Raw genomic sequence first — 26,639 nt, 5'->3', positions numbered from 1 at the left:
CCTTGGGCAAGACTCCACAACACTGCTACTGCTTATAGAGCACATCCTAGTGTCTGCAGCTCTTGTGCTTTGAGTCCACCAGGAGAAAATTGTGATGTTATTTGTCTTGTCTGTTTTTTTTGTTTTATTAAAATCGGATTAAGCTGATCACATTGAGAGCATTTTTCTCTCTAGTCTCTTGACGTTCAATCTTCTTGGAGCCAATGGTGAGGACTTTACAAAGTTTCCCCGACGATTCGTTGAGGTGGATGTCCTTGGATTGCCCAGCAGTTGTCCCGTTCTCATTGTTGTCTTTCTACTCACAAGTGCAAGCTGCTGATTGGTTAGTATTGATGCTATTAGCAACAACTTCATGTGAGCTGCTGTGATATTGGGTGAGAAATTCCTCCCATACTTTAAACACAAAAGGGTTCATATGCAATAGTTTTTTTTTCTCCAGTGTTTTCTCCTAGGTGATATTTTTTTTATCTTCTATTTAGAATAACTTGTAAATATTGTGCAATTAAAAAGGTAACAGAAAGTAGGTGGAAAAGTACTTTCAAAACTATTTTAATATTTTATTCAATTATTTATTTTTTGCTTACTGTTGATTTAGAAAGGCATTTTACTGCCACGTTTGAAAATATCACTTAGGAGAAAACTCAGGGCCCGTATGCAATTTAAGTTTTCTCCCGGGAGATGATGTTTCATCCTTTATTTAGAATAACTTTTCTGCACTTTGCAACTGAAAAAAGTACCAAAAAAAAGTGAAAAAGTACCATTAACCATTTCAGTCCACAGATATTTTTCACCTTATGGACGAGAGGAATTTTCCCCTTTCAACGCTCCTCCCTTTCATTCCCCAATATCTTTATCACTACTTATCACAAAGAAATGATCTATACCTTGTTTTTTCTGCCACCAGGCTATCTTTGGGTGGTACATTATGTTAAGAATTCTTTTATTCTAAATGCATTTTGCCAGGAATAATACAAAAAAAATTGATAAAAAATCATTATTTCTCAGTTTTCGGCCATTATAGTTTTAAAATAATACATACTACCGTAAATAAAATCCACACATTTTATTTGCCCATTTGTCCTGGTTATTGCAACGTTAAAATTATATCCCTAGTATAATGTATGGTGACAGTATTTTATTTGGAAATAAAGGTAAATTTTTTCAGTTTTACATCCATCGCTAATTTTTAGCCCATAAATGTATAATAATATTGCCCTCTTGACATACATATTTTTTTATTCCCTAATGTCTGTAAATGTAATTTTACTATTTGGCCACAAGATGTCCCCACTGATTAAAATACTATGTAGCGTACAACTACGATACATAGGAAACAATGTATTGCTGCATTGTTACTAGGGAAGTGACGCAGGTTTCAATGGAAGCCTGGATCACGGGTGGGTTGCAGGAATATTAATGAATGGGAACAAAGTTCCCATACATAAATCTAACGATCAGGTGGTGGATTTTGTCGGCTGGAGGCAGCGCGGCAGCTCTATTTAAGAATAAACACTGTTTTTGTACAAAAACTGTGTTTATTCTCAGCGGACATGCTCCATTAACACAGGGGACTTTTGTCAAATATGGAGGTGGCAGCATCATGTTCTGGGGGTGCGTCTCTTCAGCAGGGACAGGGAAGCTGGTCAGAGTTGATGGGAAGATGGATGGAGCTAAATACAAGGCAATCTTGGAAGAAAACCTCTTGGAGTCTGCAAAAGACTTGAGACTGGGGCGGAGGTTCACCTTCCAGCAGGACAATGACCCTAAACATAAAGCCAGGGCAACAATGGGATGGATTAAAATCAAAACATATCCATGTGTTAGAATTTCCCAGTCAAAGCCCAGATCTAAATCCAATCGAGAATCTGTGGCAAGATCTGAAAACTGCTGTTCACAAATGCTGTCCATCTAATCTGACTGAGCTGTTTTGCAAAGAAGAATGGGCAAGGATTTCAGTCTCTAGATGTGCAAAGCTGGTAGAGACATACCCTAAAAGACTGGCAGATGTAATTGCAGCAAAAGGTGGTTCTACAAAGTATTGACTCAGGGGGCTGAATGCAGTTTTTTTTTTTTTTTTTTTAAATGTTTGGAATCATGTATGATTTTCGTTCCACTTCTCACGTGTACACCACTTTGTATTGGTCTTTCACATGGAATTCCAATAAAATTGATTCATGTTTGTGGCAGTAATATGACAAAATGTGGAAAACTTCAAGGGGGCCTGTAATGGAGTGCGGAGACACTGCCGCACGGTCTGACAGCGAGGCGGCTGGTTCCGTGTTCAGACTGGCGGTTTCTCTGAGCCTAGTAGTGCACACAGATGGAGAGCTACGCGCGCGCTAACAGGCAGGCCCTTTATGCCAATAGGAGAAGGATCAGCTAATCAGGATGATAAGCTGATCCCAGCGCAGTAGATGATTGGCTGAATAGGACTGGGCGGCGCTGAGGAGCGCTCTGCTATATATACTTCTTGCTTGTCAGTTGCTGGTTGTCTGCCGTTGCGAATGCTTATGTGTTAGCACTCAGACCATAGTCAGATCCCTCAGTGTGTTAGAACCAGGTGGACCTGGGAATTCACACTTAGCCAGATTACTGTGTTATTACTGTGTTATTACTGTGTTATACTTTAGACCAGTTCCAGGGTGTAGAGACCACGGACCTCACACCCAAGATTAGGGATACTGTGTCATTGCTGTGTTATTCTTTGACCAGTTCCAGGGTGTAGAGACCACGGACCTCACACCCAAGATTAGGGATACTGTGTCATTGCTGTGTTATTCTTTGACCAGTTCCAGGGTGTAGAGACCACGGACCTCACACCCAAGATTAGGGATACTGTGTCATTGCTGTGTAATTCTTTACATCAGTTCCTGAGTGTTGAGACCACGGACCTCACACGCTAGACTAGGCCTCTGCTTGATATCTGTTATGACCTATTGCTCTCTTGACCCTTGTCTTGCTCTCTGATTCGGTACCTTCGCATATCTGATTACCTGTTGCCAACCCTGCCTGTCCCTGGTTGCCGAATCAGCCTTCTGTATCTGTACCTTATCTGCTCGTGTGTTGCCGACCCGGCCTGACCGACCCTGCTACCTGTGACACCCCTCCCCCCCTGGTGGGATGTCCAGTAGATTCAGGGACTCCCTGTCCCTCAGAGGGACCTCTCTGCAATCCAGTTAGGGACTCTATCCTATAGGAGTCCTTTGACTGCAGTAGAGTCTGACTCCCAGCAGTTCAGGGAATCACTGGCTCTCTGGTTATCTCCAACCCTAACTAGGAGATACTCGTTACGGTCTAGGGTCACCTGCTCCTCAGGTGATCCAGGCTCATATACTGTTGCACCAAACACTTACACTTCATCAGGTGTCCAGAGGTTAGTTATACTAGTATTATTGGTGATTCTGCAGATCATCAATAATCAGGTATATATCTGTATTCTTGGTGATACTGCAGATCACCAATAATCAGATTCTCTCTGTGTGTTGACACCGATCGTTACAGGGCCGAATACTTTTGCAAACCACTGTATTTCTTAATTTCAAATGTTAATATGAAGAAAAGCTAGTGATAATAGAAAAGGCCAGTGTGGTTTGAATTGTAATATTACATCTTTTGCTTACGTATTTTTACGGGTATGCGTGGCTATTGGTTTGCGGTGGGGGAGTGGTTAGAGGTGTGGCAGGGGCGTGTCTTAAAGTGTCCCTCTTTCTCATCTCAGAAAGTTGGGAGGTATGCAGAACCTGTGATTACTGCAGTCCCTCCCTCCCCTGATGTCACACAATCAAGCAAGAGCGCTGCCAAGTGGCTGTTGATGTGTCCTCACTGGTTTATATGATGGATGAAGTGCTTGGTAGAAAATATAAATAAAGAACCAAAGATATATCATGCTCATTACATTGACTGGGGTCCTGGGATCACAATAAGGGAATGTGACAACAGGTTCAGCTCCATGATAGGGTTGTGCCATGCCCCCCATACTTACCTTACCCTCCCATGTCACACAAACCAATAAGAGCTCCAGTAATGGCTGCTGGCGTGCTCTCACTGGATTGTGTGATGGGCGGGGACTGGGCAGAGACCTCATTTCAAATAATAAGTGATTATCTCAGCTACAGGCACATGATTCTGTTCAAAGGCCCCAATTAACAATACCGGAACCCATAGATAACAGAAAATGGGACCCCACTGCTAGTGTGAACCAGACATCTGAACCATTGTGAGGCAATCAAAAAAAAATATACCAGTACAAATATATGACTAAGGAGGCAGAAATAAATTCATGAAAGTTTATTATACATTTAATATATACAAACAATAGAAATTGGAATTGCCATAAAACAATTTCACACATCACATATTTATCAATAAGCTGGACAATACGAACATATACAGAAAAAGCCACCTATCACAATAGTATTACAATCGTGGTGTTAGTATTATTCTCAAACGTGATGACAAAAACTGCAGAGAAGTAGAACCTAGATGCCTCCCATAGCCATGAAATATCATTCATAATGCATTACTTGACTTTACCCATTGTGGTTCCTGTCAGGCCTTCATGGCTACCGTAGCGGCTCGGGGCCCACAAAGTCCCCACCATACTTCACCCCAACAGGCAGTCCCTTACTTGCCGATACCCAGGTCCTACCACAAGTAGGTAGCCAGCATAATGCATTAATATAAATAAATGATATCTCAGGCACATAGATGGAAGTCTCAGACAAGGAGGAAAACACACATAACTGAGGCAATGGTTAGTTTGATATAAAGTGATAGCTGGAGAGAGATATGTGTCCTGGAGGCCTCTGTGATGTATAGAGGCCTGTGATAGGTGGCGAGAGATGTGTGGCCTGTGATGTATAGAGGCCTGGCATTCATACACCTGGAATATGTCCATATCAAAAGGGAACCTACTTTGCACCCAAGTGTGTTTGTTTGGGCGCATGTAATGTGGCCAAAACTTCAGTTCTGAGTTGATGCCACATCATGCCTCCCACCCCTGAACCACAAGCCCAGGTGTATGTTGTAAGTGTAGCAGCAGTTTCAGCTCTGTGTTGGAGCCACACCAAGACCCCCACCCTCCCCGGTATCACACAAATCAGTAAGAGTGCAGGCAATGGGATGCCTGTGTCCTCTGATTGGTTTGTGTGATGGGTGGGGGTGTGGTAATGTTCCAGGTTTAGAGGTAAAACCAAAGCTACAGATACAGCATGCACACAAGGATGACTAAACTCCCAGGGATCCCTGGCCTATTCTTCCCTTGACCCTCCTTCTATTAACCTAATGCCTTCCCTAAATGTGACATTACCCTCAGGTCTAAATTAGAGTATTGCCATGTCTCCCACTCCCCTGACATCATACAAACCAATGGGAATTCTAGGAGAAGCTACTAAGATAATCTCACTGTTTTTTTTTTGGCAAGTGGGTTGTGTGGTACAACTCCAAGCCAGAGCTGATCTGAAGGCCAGAATATTAACTTGTACCTGAGATGTGTCCACATCAAAGGCCAACATTAAAGGGACCTGAGCAGAGGGGACTTCGGCTGAAGTGAATTTCCCCCACTGCTCAGGATCCTTTTAACAATCGGGGAACTTATGATGCACCTACTTCTGCAAGCCGGGGTGTGTTGTAAATGTGGCAAAAACGTCAGTTCTGTGTTGACTCCACACCATGACTCCCACCCCCTGAATCACACAGACCAGCAAGACTGCAGCTAATTGGCTGCTGTGTGTCCTTGCAGGTTTCTGTGATGTGTGGGGCGCATGATATAAATCTAAGCTCACAGATGAAGTCAGAGCCACAGATCCAACATACATGAGGCTTTGATCAAAGCCTGGGGTTCCCACTTAGGGAATTTATGAGGCAGCCTTACCAACAAGCCTACACATATACTGTAAGTGTGACAACAGGTTCGTCTCTGAGGTGGGGCTGTGCCATGCCACCCATGCCCACCCATACCCTCCCATGTCACACAGACCAATGAGAGCTCTGACAATTGCTGCTGATGTGCTCTCATGGGTGTGTGTGACAGGTGGGAGGCCTGGCAGAGCTCTGTGCTCAGAGCTGAAGTGAAAGTCACAAATACAGCAGATGCAAAGCTTTGATCAAAACCCCAGGTGTACTGTAATGGACCCTGTGGGCACCCAACCCTACAAGCCCAGGTGCATGTTGTAAATGTAGCAACAATTTAAGCTCTTAGTTGGATCCTCACCATGACCCTCACCTTCCCCAATATCACACTAATCAGTAAGGGTGCAGCCAATGGGATCTTTACATGCTCTTATTGGTTTGTGTGATGAGTGGGGGTGTGGTGATGTTCCAGGTTCAGGGCTGAAATCAAAGCTGCAGATACAACATGTACACAGGGGTCCTTCCCAGACATTGTTTCTTCCTGAAGTATGGCATCAAGTTCAGGTCTAAGTTGGAATAATGCCATTTCTCCCACCTCCCTGACATCATACAAACCAATGGGAATTCTAGCAGTAGCTACTAAGATGTTCTCACTGGTTTACATGACTAGTGCGTTGTGTGGTACAACTCCAAGCCAGAGCTGATCTGAAGGCCAGAAAATAACTTGTACCTGAGATGTGTCCACATCAAAGGCCAAGATTTACAGCTGAGGAACCTCTGAAGCACCCACTTCTACATATAATAGGGGAGACAGGAACAATGGGTGCCGGGTAATACAGATAGTAGAATGGGTAATTTTACTGGTATCCCTACTAGCCCTGATTCCTGATAGGAGAATATCGGTTATTATACAGATATTCTACTTTCACCCTCTGTAATCTAATTCCCACACCAACTCCCCCCTATGTGCTGCTTACACTAACCTCCCCCTGCTTTACTTTTAACATCAACCTCCCCTATATGTGTCTACCCCCCCCCCCCCCACACACACACACACACACCACCGCCACCTAGATAAAGCCTGGACTTTAGCTGCAGTGGAGCCAGATTCTGGTGCACTACTGCTCCCAGCAGAGTGGCTATAAAGCTACTCAAAACCATACCCCCACCGGCTGATAATGTACTTCCTCCCTCTGGGTACGCTGCCTGGCTACCTATAAATGGGGGCGCTGTAACACTAGCCTCCCCTCTTAAAAGGTGTGGCACTCTCTGCCTGCCTATATTTTGGGGGCTTCTCTGACAATCTCTGCTGGGGAAGGGGGCACTTTCTGTCTACCCATAATGGGGGACACACTCTGGCTACCTGTAGGGGGTCAATCAAACACTGAGATCAAACAATCCCTTTAATAAGTCATATGTTAAAAATGGGCCATTAAACCATTACCATATAACACATAACATTTAGGGGGAACTCCACATATATATATGTAATAAATCGATACTATGACCAATTTATCTCATGAAGAAGATAGGGTAAAGGCTCAGCCCAAATACAGCTGACAGTACGTTATTAGCCACACCCATATACAAGAAATACACAGTGGTAGTGGAAAGTCACAAGGTCATAGAAGGAAGATGTCACTAGCTGAAACTTGTCATATACAGGGTAGGAAAAGACCCCAAGTCAGTGCAAACCAAGTAGTGAAAGCAGGCAATACAGCCTAATTACTGCTGCACTGCTTGATAACCCAAATCATGACAAATAGGACTAACCCCCCACTGACTAATAAACACCCATTAAATCAACATGTTTCGCTTATTAATACAATTAAGCTTCGTCAGGAAAAATAATAAAAGGTGCAGTGCATAACAAAGTGACATGAAGTCAGAGACCGTGTGTGTGTGTGTGTGTGTGTGTGTGTGTGTGTGTGTGTGTGTGTCCAGATGTTATGTGTTATATGGTCATGGTTTAATGGCCCGTTTTTATCAAACGACTTATTAAAGGTTATGTTTTAGGTACTATAGTACCCATTATACATTTAGGGGCTAATGGGGATTGTTAGATCCCAGTGTTTGATTGTATCATACCCTGACATATATTTAGCAATTCAGGTGTTTGTTACCTGTATGGGGTCACTGGCTACCTATACTAGGGGGTACCCTCTGGCTATCTACACTCGGGGGTCACTGTCTACCTACACTAGGGGTTACACTCTGGCTGTCTACACTCGGGGGTCACTGGTTACCTACACTAGGGGTTACACTCTGGCTGTCTACACTCGGGGGTCCCTGGCTACCTACACTAGGGGTTACACTCTGGCTGTCTACACTCGGGGGTCACTGGCTGCCTACACTAGGGGTTACACTCTGGCTGTCTACACTCGGGGGTCACTGGCTACCTACACTAGGGGTTACACTCTGGCTGTCTACACTCGGGGGTCACTGGCTACCTACTCTCAGGGGTCACTCTCTGGCTGCCTAAACTAGGTGGGGGGCTTTCTGGCTGACTGTACTTAGTGGTGTGATTCTTTTCACAGAAAGAGTTGTACTGCTTTTAGACACTAAATCTGGGATGAATCATACCGCTAAGGAGGTTATTAGATGTGGCATCAACTTTATATCTAAGTTGGAGAAGTGCCATGCTTCCCACCTCCCCGGCATCATACAAACCCATGAGGATTCTGCGAGTAAGTACCCAGATATTCTCATAAGTTTGTGTGACAAGTGGGTTGTGTGGCACAGCTCCAAGCTGGAATTGAACTGAAGGCCAAATAATGAATAAGTACCTCAGATATGTCCACATTCCGGGTGCATGAAAGATGGCTGTAGATGGCTGGGGCTGCAAGCTAGGATGCTTGTGGATGACTGGAGGGGCTTGCTAACATGGTTGTTAAAGGCTGGAGCTGGAGGCTTAAGGCTAGTTGATGTTGGGAGCGGCAATTGATGTTTTAAGTTGGCTGGAGCTGTAATTGATGACATTGGATGAAGGAGGCATTCATTGCAGGAGGTTATAGGTCCTGCAGGTGATGAGATGGAGATGGTCACTGCAGATGATGGGCACTGCAGGAACTGTATTGAAGGACAAACACTGCAGGAGATGACAGGCACTGCAGGAACTGTATTGAAGGACAATCGCTGCAGATGATGGGCACTGCAGGAACTGTATTGAAGGACGATCGCTGCAGATGGGCACTGCAGGAACTGTATTAAAGGACGATCGCTGCAGATGATGGGCGCTGCAGGAACTGTATTGAAGGACGATCGCTGCAGATGGGCACTGCAGGAACTGTATTGAAGGACGGTCGCTGCAGATGATGGGCACCGCAGGAACTATATTGAAGGACGGTCGCTGCAGATGATGGGCACTGCAGGAACTGTATTGAAGGTCGACCACTGCAGGAGATGACAGATACTGCAGGAGTTGAGTTGAAGTATACAATCAGTGCAGGAAATGACCGGCACTGCAGGAGATGATAGGAGCTTCTGAAGATGACAATGTAGATGATGGCAAGAGCTGTAGATGGTGACAAGCTGCTTGAGATGACAAGATAGGAGGAGATGGGAAGAGCTTGAATGTGTCAGAGGAAGCAGGAGGTGACAGTCACTGCAGATGGTCACAGTCTGTAGAGAAGATGGCAGGGGAGGGGGAGGTGCAGTAGATGACAGTTACTGCAAGATGCAACAGGTTTGGTTCCTGGACCTCTCACAACGGTCACAGGTGTAACCTCTTGACGGATGCATCCCCTTCTTTTCGCTGTCGGACCTGTACTTCTCCATGATGGCCGGTCCGTGATAGGCCATCCTCTGTCTCCTCCATGCCCAGTGAAACTGAAACCTCATGACCTAATAAAAGATATAAATTCATATTAGTAATGCTGGAAGGAAATATAAAGCAGAGAAGCTAAATAATATTTCAGATTGTGTTTTATAAGAAATGATACAATACTGTGACTGAATGGAGACAACTAGAGCTTGACGTAAAATCGGAGGTCTGATCTCCATGTGTGTTTACATGACCCAGTGACATGCCCCCTTTTGCAGTGTACCCCAGATTATATGCAGCAGGTGGGCTGGTGCTGCTGAGGATGGAGATCCTTGCTAACGGGCTTGCTGGTAAATACTAGCCTGCATGGGGTACCAGGTTTAGTAATGCTGGGGATCGGATGCTGGGGATCGGGGCATGCTGTCCTCATGTATTATATGATGTGTAATAACAGTGTGGTTGGTGTGGCATGTGAGCAGTGACCTGGCCGGTGCTGCACATGGAGTGGTTCCCTGTGTATTTCAGTGGAGCTGTGCATTGATGCAGGAGGTGCCAGGCATGGCTCCAGCAATACAGAAGATAACTCGCTGTGTCTATGTACTGTGCTGCTCACCTGCTACTCAGCCAATCACAGCAACACTAAGCTAAGGGATCTATTGTGCAATCCTTCTGCTTAGTAAATGAGGCTCATAATGTTTCTGCTGTGATGGTTGTAACTTATAACCAGTGGCGTACCTAGGGTATTTGACACCCGGTGCTGATTATCCACAGACACCCCCCCCCCCCCCCCCGAATAAAAAGATGAAAATTAGTGAGCGTGACAGTGAGACAGTGGTAGGATTAGATTGTGAGCTCCTCTGAGGACAGCCAGTGACATGACTGTGTACTCTGTAATGTGCTGCAGAACATGTCAGTGCTATATATATATATATACACAATAATAATATGGTAGGACATTAGACTATGACTATGGTAGGATTACAGTGTGAGCTCCTCTGAGGACAGTCAGTCACATGCCTATGTACTCTGTAAAGTGCTGCAGGAGATGGCGCTGCTATATAAATACATAATAATAATAATATTGTAGGACATTAGACTATGACTGTGGTAGGATTAGATTGTAAGCTCTGAGGACAGTCAGTGACATGACTATGTACTCTGTAAAGTGCTGCAGAAGATGTCAGTGCTATATAAATACATAATAATAATAATACGGTAGGACATTACACTATGATTATGGTAGGATTAGAGTGTGAGCTCCTCTGAGGACAGTCAGTCACATGCCTATGTACTCTGTAAAGTGCTGCAGGAGATGTGAGAGCTAAATTAATACATAATATGGTAGGACATTACACTATGACTATGGTAGGATTAGATTGTGAGCTCCTCTGAGGCAAAGTGGGTGTGGCCATGGGTGGGGCTCCACTATATAACTAGATGTGGGTACCAGCTCCCCAGTATAGGCGGCAAGTCACATAAATATGTAGGGAGCTCCCAGTATAGGTAGTGAGGTGCCACAGTATAGGTGGTAAGATGTCCCCAGTATAAGTAGGAAGGTGTCCCCAGTATAGGTGCTAAGCGTCCACAGTATAGGAAGTAAGGTGACCCCCCAAGTATAGGTAGTAAGGTGACCCCCAGTATAGGTAGCAGGGTGTCCCCAGGCGGTGGTTGGGTAGGTAGGTAGCAGTTTGTGTGGTTTTAGGCAGGTAGATAGCAATGTGTTGGTTTAGGTAGTCCGGTAGCAGTGTATGTGTAGTTAGGTAGGAGCTTGTGGGGTTTTAGATAGGCAGATAGGTAGCAGTGTGTGGGTTTAGGTAGGTAGCAGTGTGTGCGTAAGTAGGCAGGTAGGTAGCAGTGTGTGGGTAGGTAGGTAGAAGTTTGTGGGGTTTTAGCTAAGTAACGTAGCAGTGTGTGGGTTTAGGTAGGTAGGTAGGTAGGTAGCAGTGCGTGGGTGGTTAGGTAGGTAAGGTTTAGGTAGCGGTGGGTGGTTAGGTAGGTTGGTAAGTTTAGGTATGTAGGCAGCAGTGGGTGGTTAGGTAGTAGAGTGGTTAGATAAATGGGTAGCAATATGTGGGTTTAGGTAGGTAGCAGTGTTTGGGTTTAGGTAGGTAGCAGTGTGTGGGTAGGTAGGTAGGAAACAGTTTGTGGGGTTTAAGGTAGGTAGCAGTGTTTGGGTTGGTGGTTAGGTAGATAGGTAGGTAAGATTAAGGTAGCGGTGGGTGGTAAGGTTTAGGTAGGTAGGTAGGCAGCAGTGGGTAGGTAGGTAGCAGTGTTTGGGTGGGTGGGTGGTTAGGTAGATAGGTAGGTAAGATTTAGGTAGCGGTGGGTGGTTAGGTAAGTTGGTAAGATGTAGGTAGGTAAGTAGGCAGCATTGGGTGGGTGGGTAGGTAGGTAGCAGTGTTTAGGTGGGTGGTTAGGTAGATAGGTAGGTAAGGTATAGGTAGCGGTGGGTGGTTAGGTAAGTTGGTAAGGTTTAGGTAGGTGGGCAGCAGTGGGTGCGTAGGTAGGTAGGTAGCAGTGTTTGGGTGGGTGGTTAGGTAGATAGGTAGGTAAAATTTAGGTAGGGGTGGGTGGTTAGGTATGTTGGTAAGGTGTAGGTAGGTAGGCAGCAGTGGGTGGGTAGGTAGGTAGCAGTGTTTGGGTGGGTGGTTAGGTAGATAGGTATGTAAGGTTTAGGTAGCAGTGGGTGGTAGGTAGTGTTTCTCTCTCTCTCCCTCCTCCCATCAGACCTGCAGATCAGCGCGGCGAACAGGAGCAGAGACCTCAGATCAGCGTGGGACCCGGCTGACAGAGCGGCGCACACTGTGCAGCCGCGCGAGTCGGCTCATATGCAGGAGGTGACGAGTGACGTCACTTCCGCATATGAAGTAGTCGTGTCCCGCGGTGTCTGTGTCACGGTGCTCTGTTGGTCTGATGATGGGAGGGAACACGGGGGGGGGGTGCCAGCCGAGCCCAGCCCGAGGCCCCTGCAGGGATTGAGGCCACAGGCGAGCTAAGCACAGCGGCAGGGGCGGCAGCACAGGACTCCGGGTGTCACCCCCCACCATGAAGACACCCGGGGCGGGCCGCTCCTGCTGCTTGACGGTAGGAACGCCACTGCTTATAACATCCTACTTACATATCATTTTCCATCACATTTCAGGATAATGTTTAGGGCTCGGGCTGTACTTACATGACGACATTCCTCTGGACTGACCCAGGCACTGTAGTTCAGGCGTCGGTACAGGGACCACACGACATCATCAAACTCCTTCCTGTTCACAAAGAATTCTGCACCGAATAGGAAGATGCACGTGTAGGTATCCACATCCTCCTCCATCTCATTTGCGAGATACCTGCAGACATTATGGCAGAATAAGTATTTGCTATAGAGACATACACATATGCATTGCTGAATTGTAATATGTAGTTATAAATGGAATTGTGCTCAGTTGAAAGTGTACCTGGAAGAAAAAGAAAAGGAAAAGATACTTACCTCAGTGCAAGGAAGACTCTATATAATCTAGAGGCCTCCCCCATCCTCCACACCCCACTGATCCAGTGCTGGGACCCTCTGCACTGATTGGACAAATACTTGTTGAACAGATCGGTTTCTGAGCGTGGCCGCACTGTGGAGATGCACGGATGGCCCACATCTGCCCAGTAGCATGGAACCGCTCATGCATGGCTCTGTCCTCCGTACACCAGCAGCTCTGTGCTACGGTGCAGGCACTGGCCATCTGTGCACCTACGCAGTGTGGCCAGGCTTGTACATGGACAGCAGCACAGCCATGCAGAGGAAGAGGGTCCCGGTGAGATAGAGATAGAGATGGGCAGCAGAAAGATAGGAGAAGCCTCTGAATCACCCAGAGGCTTCCCTCTCCTCAGGTAAATGTACCTTTTGTGAGTTTTTCGCATAGGTTTACCTTAATTAAGTGATAATATGCCTGGACATTGGCTTCTAACAGTCTCCTATGCCCTGACATTGGCATCTAACAGTCTCCTATGCCCTGACATTGGCATCTAACAGTGTCCTATACCCTGACATTGGCATCTAACAGTCTCCTATGCCCTGACATTGGCATCTAACAGTCTCCTATGCCCTGACATTGGCATTTAAAATTCACCTATGCACTGACATTGGCATCTAACAGTCTTCTATGTCTTGACATTGGCTTCTAACAGTCTCCTATGCCCTGACATTGGCATCTGACAGTCTCCTATGCCCTGACATTGGCTTCTAACAGTCTCCTATGCCCTGACATTGGCTTCTAACAGTCTCCTATGCCCTGACATTGGCATCTAACAGTTCTCCTATGCCCTGACATTGGCATCTAATCGTTCCCCTATTCCCTGACATTGGCATCTAACAGTCTCCTATGCCCTGACATTGGCATCTGACAGTCTCCTATGCCCTGACATTGGCTTCTAACAGTCTCCTATGCCCTGACATTGGCTTCTAACAGTCTCCTATGCCCTGACATTGGCTTCTAACAGTTTCCCATGCCCTGACATTGGCTTCTAACAGTCTCCTATGCCCTGACATTGGCATCTAACAGTTCTCCTATGCCCTGACATTGGCATCTAATCGTTCCCCTATTCCCTGACATTGGCATCTAACAGTCTCCTATACCCTGACATTGGCATCTAAAAATCTCCTTTGCCCTGACATTGGCATCTAAAAGTCTCTTATGCCCTGACATTGGCATCGAACGGTCTGCTATGCCCTGACATTGCATCGAACGGTCTGCTATGCCTTGACATTGACATCTAACAGTCTCTTATGCCCTGACATTGGCATCTAACAGTCTCCCATGGCCTGACATTGGCATCTTATACTCTCCCATGCACTGACATTGGCATCTAAAATTCTCCTATGCCCTGACATTGGCATCTAACAGTCACCTATACCCTGACATTGGCATCTAACAGTCTCTCATGCACTGACATTGGCATCTAACAGTCTCCTATACCCTGAAACTGGCATCTAAAAGTCACCTATGCCCTGACATTGGCATCTAACTGTCTCTTATGCCCTGAAATTGGCATCTAAAAGTCACCTATGCCCTGACATTGGCTTCTAACAGTCTCCTATACCCTGACATTGGCATCTAACAGTCTCCTATACCCTGACATTGGCATCTAACAGTCTCCTATGCCCTGACATTGACATCTAACAGTCTCCTATGCCCTGACATTGGCATCTAACAGTCTCCTATGCCCTGACATTGACATCTAACAGTCTCCTATGCCCTGGAATTGGCATCTAACAGTCTCCTATGCCCTGACATTGACATCTAACAGTCTCCTATGCCCGGACATGTCACCAATAAACAGCAATCTAGCATCATCGCATCTCTGTATATGGCAGCACTATCTGATGGGTAAATCATGGTTCCGTGAAACCCCCAGTCTATGTGGAATGATGTTTGTACTTATAATGGGGAAGATCTACAAGTGAAATTTCACTGTAGTGATTGCAGCAAACATTACAATTCCCTAATATTGGCCATCACTGCTACAGATGAAGACGTCCCCCCTGTTCAGTAGCCTCTAATGGGGCTGCCTGACCCACCAGATGCCAGGCACCCATTCTGTCCCTTCCAGCTTCTGGCCTGTGTGGATGGAGATCACATGGTCAGTGCAGAAGTCACTGAAGCCAGGTCAGCACATGAGGAGACTACAGTAATCTCTGGCCGCTCATACAGAGCCAGCTTCAGTGACTTCCATCCTGAGTAGATCCCCACAGGCAGGCAGCCAGAACAAGCAGCACAGTCATAGCTATCTGTAGAGCCGGCTGCATTGTATATGTACTACACTGAAGGTCATTACTGGGAAGGTCCATGCTTGCTGTAGTGATGGTGGCAATGAGATCACAGTGATTGTGGGGTCAGGAGCCAATGAAAAGGGACCCTGACCGGCTTACACCGACAGCAGGGCGAGTGAGCTTCAGCGACGGGGAGAGCGGCACCATCGGCGGTAGCGGTGGGTCCGTGTGGTAATTGGAATCTACGCCATGGCAAGAATAAGCAGCCATAAATACGGCATAGATTTCAATTACCGCAGTATGGTAATTAAATATTTTTTCACACAAATGTAGCAGTTTGTGACACACGCCATTTTTTCTTAAAATAATGGTCTTCCAGATACAGAGTTCTTTCAAAGCGGTATTTCAGTTTGCCGATAGCCGATAATGTCTTTTTTTAGCCGTTTCCTCTGGTTTTCTTCTCTTAAAATGAAGAAGGTTAACCTGTGCTATGATAGGAGGTGATGGATGGGAGGTCACATGACACTCCAGAGTTTAGGACCCGATCATGTAGGTGAGTATGATGGGTAGCTTTTCAGGTAAGCAGTACATAAACCTCTTAGGTGGTAGAAAATAAAAATAATTATTGCAGTGGTGCTCTAATAGACATTCAGTTCTCTTGCCTGATATATTACAGCCAGTTATCTGGAAATATGAATGAGGAGAGGAACTCCAATACTTACAAAGCAGCAAAGAAATTCTGGACGGTACATTCCTCGATGGAAAGGCCAGCTCTGTGGAAATAGATGAGGACCGGGGCCAGCAGGTACTGAAATGACAATTACAGAGCACATTAGCATTTATTAATAGGAAATCTATTCTGTATTCTCAGTGTGTTTGTGTATGAGAAAACAGCATAATAATCCCATTCATTATTTGCTGATATTTACCTTGTCTGAGACTCTGCGGCATCCGTCCAGCTCAAAGAGATGCTTGATCTGTGGAATGTCTGTTGAATAGAATAAAACAGTCAGATATTGGAACTATAATAGTTAGATAATTTACTGTACTATAGAGAAGAGAAGTCTGTTATCCATCGTCATGGCCCTGAACTCCCATTACAGACTCCTCCCATAGCCACACCCCCTGCAAACTCACCACTAGGCAGCCTGTCCCTTTTAATCACGCTTATAATAATAATAATATATTTTATGAGGTTATAGATACACAAAGGAAGAGGAGGAGAGGAAATATATGATTGAAAAAAACAGATGATGGTTTATTTACCCATTTCGTTTTACCTTTTATGTTGATTTACTATTTTAATATTTAATATTGTATTTTGTTGTATTGTGCTAAGGAGTGTCTACAATATTCATCTTTTCAGACACTGCTTTATTTGATCTGAGGAAACGGACTGTGCTCCGCGAAACGTGTTATCGTTTGTGCGTCTAATTATTAAAAATGTTTTCCTATATTGGCGTTGCCCCTTCTTGTTAGAGGTAAGCCATTTTATATTTATTACATCCATGGTTATTTTTTGGGGCGCCTTCTCCCTCCCAGTGATATTGTTTACAGCCCCCTAGCTATTAGAGGTTGCTGTCAATTGTTTGTTTTGTGTACCCGAACAATCGTTTTTTCTGGAGTGTGACCCATAAATTTGAAGATAAAGAGCCCGAGTGGGGACGGGATTTCCTCACTTGTTTTTATACTGTGGTTGCTGGTCTTGCAACCCACCTTTGTGAGTACCTCATCACTTTGCATTTATTCAGAATTTGACATTAATATACTGTATCCGTAGGAAGCCTTGGGACTTCTCTGGACTACACACCTCCTCACATGTCACTTCTAATGGCTGCCAAGAATTCAGCTCCATAGGATTCAGTATGAGAGCTTAGGTGAGGCAATCTCATGGCAGCTGCAGGTGTTTATATAGATTTTTTTTATATATCCAGGAGAATAAAATTTATTTTTTTTAAATGTTAAATAGTCTGGTGGTAGTACTGTATACTATGCAGCTTTACCACCTAAGATGTGCCCCCCCCCCCCCCCTGACTTATTTCCATTTCTGTGCCCTCAGCTGTGCCCCACCCCAGTTATCTTCCCCATTATCCCAGGGTCCATTATAGCAAATATTCTAATCTTCCCCTATACTGTCCAAACTATAAAAATACAATTCAGAATAAGCTTATAAAATAGGAACTAATTCCAAGACAGCTGGCTGATTTATCACCACAAGTGCAAAGTTACCGTGATCAGAAGTGGAGCAGTTACACCTGGCAACCAATCACAATCCTTGTTTCATGAACAGTTGAAACTGAATTGGTTGCTGTGACGAACTGCTCCATTTTTGCTCCAGTTTTCTTTGCACTGTCTTCATAAATCAGCCTAACAGGTTCTGATAATGGTGAAGAGGGTAAATATCTGACCAAGAAGCTTGTAGAAGGCTTTCCTCATGGCTCGTGTAATGTTGGCCGGCTTCTGAGGGTGGGATGAGAGACGTCCTGTCTCCGCTGTCTGTCCGTCTGGGTCAGTCACAGTCTCCACACTCCTGTAGGTAGAAATTACACATGTTTATATATCTGGCAATGCATGCTGGGAAAGATATTCTGCAAATCTGTAAACTGGAAAAAGGCTGCACAATTATGTGAATTTTCTGGTGAAATGCTGCCACATTATGTATCTTGCTGTCTGAGGGGTCTGCCTGCTGTCCCTTTGTTGTTTGTGGGTGAGGGGAACGTTGTTTAATTACCTTTTGGGTTACTTTGCCTGTGTTTTGGGAGAAAACTTGGGCCCACTGTCTTTGCGTTGCACTGTTAAATTACTGTTAGCTCCGCCGTCATCCGGTTATGGCCACACCCATTTTAAAGCACATCACACTCCTGCCCCCCCCCCCCCATCCTGTCATACCCACACCCAATTTTGCACTATGGACCCCCTGTCCAACTTGAGAACCCAATGTGGCCCTCAGGCATTTGTAGCTCTCCATAATATAAGCCTACAGATTACATATCTGCCAGTAGTGACTCAGCCATGACCTACACCTATTAGCATGAGACTGCATTGTGTGGCACTTCATGTTGGATCATTTATCTGATGTGTCTTTATCCTTTTTATAGGCAACGCAGCATCTGGAAGCATCTTGGAAACCCCAGAAAGGAAAAAACTGAACGGCTGTACCCTGAGGTAAAAGTGATCTGTGTGTAAACCATGACCTCTGTACGGATGATACATGTGATGATCTGGTGTCTGTGAGGGTCCATCTGAAAATGGCGCCTGAGAATAATGGCGCACGGTGTTGCCGCTAATCCGTTTGTTGCTTATAGCTATTTAACGTTAAAGCCTTATCGTTATTTAGTGTTAACACACAGAACCCTCTCTGTACCTATCCTTAACCCCTAAACCCCCCCTGGTGGTGCCTAACCCTAAGACCCTCCCTGGTGGTGACTAACTCTAACCACTCCCTTGGTGGTGCCTAGCCCTAACTACCCCCGTAGCCGTTGGGACAGGACGCAACAGGCTTAGGTCAGCTAGTTATTAATAAAAAACTATATTGAGGATTTTATTCTGATTCAGTTACATTAATGACTGAATGATACACCCACAACTCTATGCTGCCACCTGGAGGCTGCACTTACCTGTCGCTGTCTCTTCCTGTGCCCATCTTGGTGATCAGAATACGAAGAAACATGGTGAAATATAGTGACTGGATGGAGTGTGTCACTGTAGGCTGTTGCTTTGACTATATTATATCTGACTGGAGGTCAAAATATTCACTTCAGGCAAAAGAAATCAGGAAAGAAATCAACTGGTCCAACTGATCCTGATCCAATGCTTGTAGCGAATGATGAATAACTGCCATCCTCACGGCAATCAGCCTCCTGCCAGACCTCTAGCCCCGCCCCCTGCACCTGAGCAGCCCAATCTACATAGATACATTCTCAAACCAAATCTGAATGTGTGTGCATAGCTCCCAACTGTCCCTCTTTTGGAGGGACAGTCCCTTTTTTTTGGGAGCCCTGTCCCTCTGTCCCTCTTTCCTCCTCATTTGTCCCTCTTTCAGGGATTTGTCCCTCTTTTTATGTAAATATATGTATTTCCTACTGAAAAATGTGTTTAATTGGCTCTAAATTTTATTCCCATCTTTTAAATTTATATATTTCTTATTTTCAAATGTTAATATGAAGGAAAATGAACCAGGATAGAAAGGACCAGTGTGGTTTGAATTATAAAACAACATATTTTTCTTATGAAATCTTTGTGATATGCGTGACAAGGGGTGTGACGGGGCGGGATCAGGGACGTGGCAGAGGCGTGGCTTAAGTGTCCCTCTTTCTCATCTCAAAAAGTTGGGATGTATGTGTGTGTGTGGGGTCACCAGATCTCATAAACCACAAAAAAATAAAAACCCCAATATAATTTGTTTCAAAAATTGCTCATAAATGTCACTTTTCAGTATTTGGCAGCTGATCAGTGAAGAGGGGGGTCCTTTTCCCATCCGCAGCTCTGCTTGCAGAAGAGAAGCTGTCACACATTAAATTGCAGCATTTCTGTCGGTCACCCCAGGAAAAGGATTCCTGGCTGCCAGGAGGGGCGGGAGAAGCCATCAGGAGCAGACAGAGCCACCAGAAGCACCCCAACTGCCAGCAGGGAGTCTCTGAGCTGCAGGCCCCATGTCGGGCCTACCGCTTTCAGCTCGTTTATCCTGCCCCCCATAATGTCAGCCATCCCACCCAGGAGGTTAATAAGAAACTATATTGAGGATGTTATTCTGCTTTAGTTACAACATGAATGACAGAATGATAAACACACAACTCTGTGCTGCCCTCTGGTGGCTCCACTTACCTCTCGCTGACTCTTCCTGAGCCCATCATGCTGATCAGAAAACGAAGAAACATGGTGAAATACGGTGACTGGATGGAGTGTGTCACTGTAGGCTGTTGCTTTGGCTAAATAAAACTGACTGGAAGTCAAAATATTCACTTCAGGCAAAAGAAATCAGGAGAGAAATCAACTGGTGTCTTTCCTGATCGAATGCTTGTAGCGAGTGACGAATAACTGCCATCCTCATGGCAGTTAGCCTCCTGCCAGTCCTCCAGACCCCCTGCACCTGAGCAGCCCAACTGCCAACTGGCTGCAGCAATATGGCTGCCATTTTACTGATTTTAATACCAAGTTCAGACAGTTTGTTAAAAAAAAAAAAGATACACATTTACAAGAATGTTATTCTGAAGCGTAAAATACATCAAACAGTTGCAGCTGTTCCCAGTTATAAAATAACAAGTGGCTATACCTTTTCAAACCTAAATGCACAGCAAGTATACTATATATACAGTGGTGTGAAAAACTATTTGCCCCCTTCCTGATTTCTTATTCTTTTGCATGTTTGTCACACTTAAATGTTTCTGCTCATCAAAAACTGTTAACTATTAGTCAAAGATAACATAATTGAATACAAAATGCAGTTTTAAATGATGGTTTTTATTATTTAGTGAGAAAAAAACCTCAAAACCTACATGGCCCTGTGTAAAAAAGAAATTGCCCCCTGAACCTAATAACTGGTTGGGCCACCCTTAGCAGCAATAATTGCAATCAAGCGTTTGCGATAACTTGCAACGAGTCTTTTACAGCGCTCTGGAGGAATTTTGGCCCAATTATCTTTGCAGAATTGTTGTCATTCAGCTTTATTTGAGGGTTTTCTAGCATGAACCGCCTTTTTAAGGTCATGCCACAACATCTCAATAGGATTCAGGTCAGGACTTTGACTAGGCCACTCCAAAGTCTTCATTTTGTTTTTCTTCAGCCATTCAGAGATGGATTTGCTGGTGTGTTTTGGGTCATTGTCCTGCTGCAGCACCCAAGATCACTTCAGCTTGAGTTGACGAACAGATGGCCAGACGGTCTCCTTCAGAATTTTTTGGTAGACAGTAGAATTCATGGCTCCATCTATCACAGCAAGCCTTCCAGGTCCTGAAGCAGCAAAATAACCCCAGACCATCACACTACCACCACCATACTTTACTGTTGATATGATGTTCTTTTGCTGAAATGCTGTGTTACTTCTACGCCAGATGTAACGGGACACGCACCTTCCAAAAAGTTCAACTTTTGTCTCGTCGGTCCACAAGGTATTTTCCCAAAAGTCTTGGCAATCATTGAGATGTTTTTTAGCAAAATTGAGACGAGCCTTAATGTTCTTTTTGCTTAAAAGTGGTTTGCGCCTTGGATATCTGCCATGCAGGCCATTTTTGCCCAGTCTCTTTCTTATGGTGGAGTCGTGAACACTGACCTTAATTGAGGCAAGTGAGGCCTGCAGTTCTTTAGATGTTGTCCTGGGGTCTTTTGTGGCCTCTCGGATGAGTTTTCTCTGCTCTCTTGGGGTAGTTTTGGTCGGCCGGCCACTCCTGGGAAGGTTCATCACTGTTCCATGTTTTGCCATTTGTGGATAATGGCTCTCACTGTGGTTCGCTGGAGTCTCAAAGCTTTAGAAATGGCTTTATAACCTTTACCAGACTGATAGATCTCAATTACAGTACTTTTGTTCTCATTTGTTCCTGAATTTCTTTGGATCGTGGCATGATGTCTAGCTTTTGAGGTGCTTTTGGTCTATTTCTCTGTGTCCGATAGCTCCTATTTAAGTGATTACTTGATTGAAACAGGTGTGGCAGTAACCAGGCCTGGGGGTGACTACAGAAATTGAACTCAGGTGTGATAAACGACAGTTAAGTTGTTTTTTAACAAGGGGGGGCAATCACTTTTTCACATAGGGCCATGTAGATTTGGAGTTTTATTTCTCACTAAATAATAAAAAACGTCATTTAAAACTGCATTTTGTGTTCAATTATGTTATCTTTGACTAATAGTTAACGGTTCTTGATGAGCAGAAACATTTAAGTGTGACAAACATGCAAAAGAATAAGAAATCAGGAAGGGGGCAAATAGTTTTTCACACCACTGTACAGTATATGCCTAAAGGGAACAGCTACTCTTTTGTTAGGATCAGGGCCGGCGCTACCATAGAGGCAAAGGAGGCAGCTGCCCCAGGGCCCCAGAGCTTGTAGGGGCCCCCAGTGGCTACAAGAGGAAAAAAAATTCAAATCGATTTTAAAGTTTCAAAGGAAAATAAATACACATTTAAAAACCAGCCGACTTTAATGGTTAATAGCAAATCCACCTGAAATTCTAGAAACCCTACATTTGCAGGATATGTTAAGGAGATCATTGGGAATAAGAGGAAAAAACAATTTTTCAAAAAGACCTTATAGTTTTTGAGAAAATCGATTTTAAAGTTTCAAAGGAAAAAAGTATACTTTTAAATGCGGTAAATGTCACTTTTAGTACCTAACGGTAGTGTAATTTTACATATGTCAAAAGAAAGAGCAATACATTTCCTGACGGGGTTTCCAGGGGGTCCATACGCAGCCGCAGCGCTTTGGCCAGGGATCGCTATACAGCCGCAATATGGCTGTATGAAGATCCCTGGCATTTTTTTCCTATTTTCCCATTTTTTATTTTTTTTATGTTTAGAGTGTGGGAATTTTTTTTTTTATTATTATGTGGGGTCCCCCCTCCTGAAACTTTTTAACCCCTTGTCCCCCATGCAGACTGGGGTAGCCAGAATGTGGAGCTCCGACCGATTGGGGCTTCAAACCCTGACTATACCAGCTGCAAAAAAGGTCCCTTAATGTCAATTTTTGCTCCGGGGTATCTGTTGGGGGGGCCCCCAGGTTTATTTTGCCCTGGGGCCCCATTGTTGCTTAAACCGGCCCTGGTTAGGATGGAGTCGCTGGTATCAGGAAAGGCCAAAAAATGCAAAGTGTCTGTCCTTTTTAGCACCCCAGGCGGAGCAACCTCTGTTGTCCCCCCATTCCCCCATGCACCACTCATACTTTATGCTTCTTATACAGGGCTACATTTCTATAATATAAGATGATGATACAACAGGAGTTCCTTCCCCAGAACAAGATCCTTCCTCTGGAAGACAGACCAGGTATCTTTTTTTTTATTTGAATTTTTTTATTTTGTTTAAATTTCCACTGTAGTATTGCTTTAAGGAGGGTGACCTAAATCAGTCACCAAAATCGGTAATAGCAATCACTAGCGATTTGCGATATTGTGAATGGATTTTCTGAGTGATTTTTTGAATTCGCGTTTTTGCTTATTCATTCAAGCTTAAAAAATGCTACATGCAGCGTGTTTGCGGTTTTGAAAAAATCACAGCGCTGTTGTGGGGTTACAGTACCCAAGTGCTTTTCAAGCACTGGCGATTTGAAAAGCGCTCAGAAGCCCTCTTGATGTGCACAAGCCCTATCTTAGTGCTTGCATTTTGCTGATCAGAAGGACACTAGTTATTTTTTTTATTGTTTTGTGGTGTCCCCTTTCTGCTAGTGTGCTGCAATGTTTGGCAATTCTTGTGAACTCTTGTGTCAGTGCAATTGAATGGGATTTTTTTATGTGTAAATCAATCAGAGAAAATAATCGCAAAGCAAATGCAGAGTAAAAAAAAATTGCATTCTAGTGTCATACCACATTGTTCTGTATTTATATAGCAATGAGATCTTTTGCAGCACTTTACAGAGTACATAGTCGCAGTCTAATCCAGGGTTTGGTCACTAGGGTTCCATGAGAAGCTTTTAAAGGTTCTGTGTCATTTATGACACTTTGAGACAAAATAGTCCGCTTCCTTAGTAATGCAACCAGGGCCGGTTCTAGTAACAATGCGGCCCCTGGGCAAAATTAATCTCGGGGGCCCCCAAATATATACCTTTTTGTTGCAGCCATATTTCCTAATAGGGCGTCTGAGACAGGGGATGACACCCCCTGGCTCTGCTAAAGACTGTGTAGGGGCCCTGGGGAGCAATAGTTAAGTTGGGGATAGACACCTTGGGCTTTGGGGCCCTGGGGCAATTGTCCCCTTTGCCTCTATTGTAGCGCCGGCCCTGAATGCAACCGATGCTGTGATATCTGCTGCTGCATTAACCAATGTTCCTGTGTTACAGTCCCAGCTTGGAGCACACCAGTGTGGGACATATGAGGAGGCGAGGAGAAGCTGGAGCACAAGAGCAAAGTTGCTGGCAAGTATCAGTATTTCTTCTACTATTGTCACTAAACACCAGTGATTGGAGGGGCAACAGCAGCATTATATGAGAGATAAAGGCGCTGTTTCCTAGGAGATAAATGCAGCATTATATGGTGGACCAATGCTGTATTTCCTGGCAGAGGGGAGGGGGCAAAGGTTGCATTATGTAAGGTGCAGAACAGGCCCAAGCTGGTGGCTGGCAATGGCATTTCCCTTAAATGGGCAGCATGGTGGCATAATGGTTAGCGCTCTCACCTTGCAGCGCGGGGTTCTGGGTTTGAATCCCAGCCAGAATAAACATACATATATCCAGGCACATCGCCTCTAGTTAGGACATTAAATAAATTATTAGGGAAAGGGAGGTGCTGAAGGGGGTGTGGCTAGAAACAGCAAAAATCAATTAACCCTTTGCACTCTCACATGCAAATGTTCAAACAAATGCATTCACAGATTTACTCATCCAGGCACAACTGTTATTCCTACAGCTAAATTAAAAGCCAGGGTTTTAGTTCACAGAAGAATGCATTCTTATGCTTAGTCACCTATACTGCGTAGAAGTACCCAGGTAAACATAGGTGTCCTAACTCTGGCCCTGTAACATGCATAGTGCAGACATGCAAACACATGCAAATGTGCATGTGAGAGTGCGAAGGGTTAATTGATTTTTGCTGTTTCTAGCCACACCCCCTTCAGCACCTCCCTTTCCCTAATAATTTATTTAATGTCCTAACTAGAGGCGATGTGCCTGGATATATGTATGTTTATTCTTATCATTGACCCCTGTGGCTAGGGTCCAATTCGGTGCACTCCCCCCTTCCCCTGTATGTTTGTCAGCATGCAGACAGCTTATGCTGGTGTATGCGCATGGTGCACATGGACACATAACGTTAGCTCCCTTATGCGATTGGTAAGATGCACTGTCTTTCCCAGGAGAGGAAGTTAGGATGTGTGCTCCTAATCCATTGATAGGTTTGATGCAATGAATGTGTTTGCATGTCTGCACTATGCATGTTACAGGGCCAGAGTTAGGACACCTATGTTTACCTGGGTACTTCTACGCAGTATAGGTGACTAAGCATAAGAATGCATTCTTCTGTGAACTAAAACCCTGGCTTTTAATTTAGCTGTAGGGATAACAGTTGTGCCTGGATGAGTAAATCTGTGAATGCATTTGTTTGAACATTTGCATGTGAGAGTGCGAAGGGTTAATTAATTTTTGCTGAATCCCAGCCAGGGCACTATCTGCATGATGTTTGTATGTTCTACCCGTGTATGCGTGGGTTTCCTCCGGGAACACTGGTTTCCTCCCACATCCCAAAAATATACTAATAAGTAAATTTGCTTTCCCCTAAATTGGCCCTAGTTTACGATACTTACTCCACACGATACATATACTCTGCATTGCTGCGCACCTGATCAACCACGATATCTTGCAGCATATCCGTTCGATACATTCGACCAATTTCAGCCCGAAATTGGTCTCATTATGGATTGGACATCAGGGAAGGGAACGACTTCACACTCGCTACCCCTCCTAATCAGGATGTAGGGGATGATGTGCCCGAGTTGCCAGTCTTTGCCCTTGATGTGAATGGGTTGTGGGAGTTGTTTCTGATTGAGAGGGTGGGATTGGACAGTAGACTCTCTGAAGCCTGCATAGGGGAACTTGCTGTCCACATAGACATACAGGAGCAGCAACAGTCACCTGACCGCCACCATTATCTGCAAAATGAAGGCGTTTTACTGTTTGTTACCATATAATTATTATTATAGCCAAATTCCTATAAGTAGCTGGATGTTCATTTCCACTGTGGTTATCTTGTCAAAAACATTGCTTAGCCCTGTAGACCTAAGCATCCATCAGACTTTATGGCATTGTCGGGAATAGTGCACTTGGGTGCCTTTTATTGTGGCATACGCTCAGGGTATTTCTGGTGTTTGACTGAAAGTGTGCATTGATTTCAAATAATGAGCAAACACCATGTGAACACCAGGACCAGACATAGGGCAGCTCAGTGCAGGACCAGATATAGGATAGCACGGTGCAGGGCCAGACATAGGGCAGCTCGGTGCAGGGCCAGACATAGGGCAGCACGGTGCAGGGCCAGACATAGGGCAGCACGGTGCAGGGCCAGACATAGGGCAGCACGGTGCAGGACTGGACATAGGGCAGCACGGTGCAGGACTGGACATAGGGCAGCACGGTGCAGGGCCAGACATAG

At 44.8% G+C, this 26,639-nt stretch overlaps 1 protein-coding gene and 1 long non-coding RNA gene across 3 annotated transcripts in view; one reads left to right on the top strand and one right to left on the bottom strand.

Annotated features, from left to right (window-relative positions):
* LOC137541535 (speedy protein 1-A-like) overlaps nt 1-20,371 on the bottom strand; it is a 76,937-nt gene extending 56,566 nt beyond the window's left edge. Inside the window, exons 1-6 of one of the 2 annotated variants that reach the window (XR_011025202.1) lie at nt 20,184-20,371; nt 17,768-17,889; nt 16,289-16,347; nt 16,082-16,167; nt 12,786-12,948; nt 8,046-9,693 (exon numbers count right to left, since the gene is read on the bottom strand). Coding sequence is in view for 1 of the 2 variants with exons in the window: in XM_068262871.1 (XP_068118972.1) it covers nt 9,517-9,693; nt 12,786-12,948; nt 16,082-16,167; nt 16,289-16,347; nt 17,768-17,889; nt 20,184-20,236 (660 nt within the window). In the remaining variant the exon portion in view is untranslated. Of the gene's footprint in view, nt 1-7,576; nt 9,694-12,785; nt 12,949-16,081; nt 16,168-16,288; nt 16,348-17,767; nt 17,890-20,183 lie in introns of those variants that run through there. The other variant, XM_068262871.1, reaches the window with a different exon arrangement.
* Nucleotides 181-24,413, top strand: LOC137541538 (uncharacterized). The gene is made up of 5 exons (XR_011025203.1): nt 181-322; nt 16,036-16,164; nt 18,458-18,524; nt 23,246-23,328; nt 24,338-24,413. It is a non-coding gene; the product is annotated as an uncharacterized lncRNA (long non-coding RNA).
* The last annotated feature ends 2,226 nt before the right edge of the window (nt 24,414-26,639 follow it).

This window comes from Hyperolius riggenbachi, chromosome 12 (assembly GCF_040937935.1).
Source record: "Hyperolius riggenbachi isolate aHypRig1 chromosome 12, aHypRig1.pri, whole genome shotgun sequence".
In the NCBI taxonomy this organism is placed as follows: Eukaryota; Metazoa; Chordata; class Amphibia; order Anura; family Hyperoliidae; genus Hyperolius; species Hyperolius riggenbachi.
This window is presented reverse-complemented; position numbering and strand designations above follow the sequence as displayed.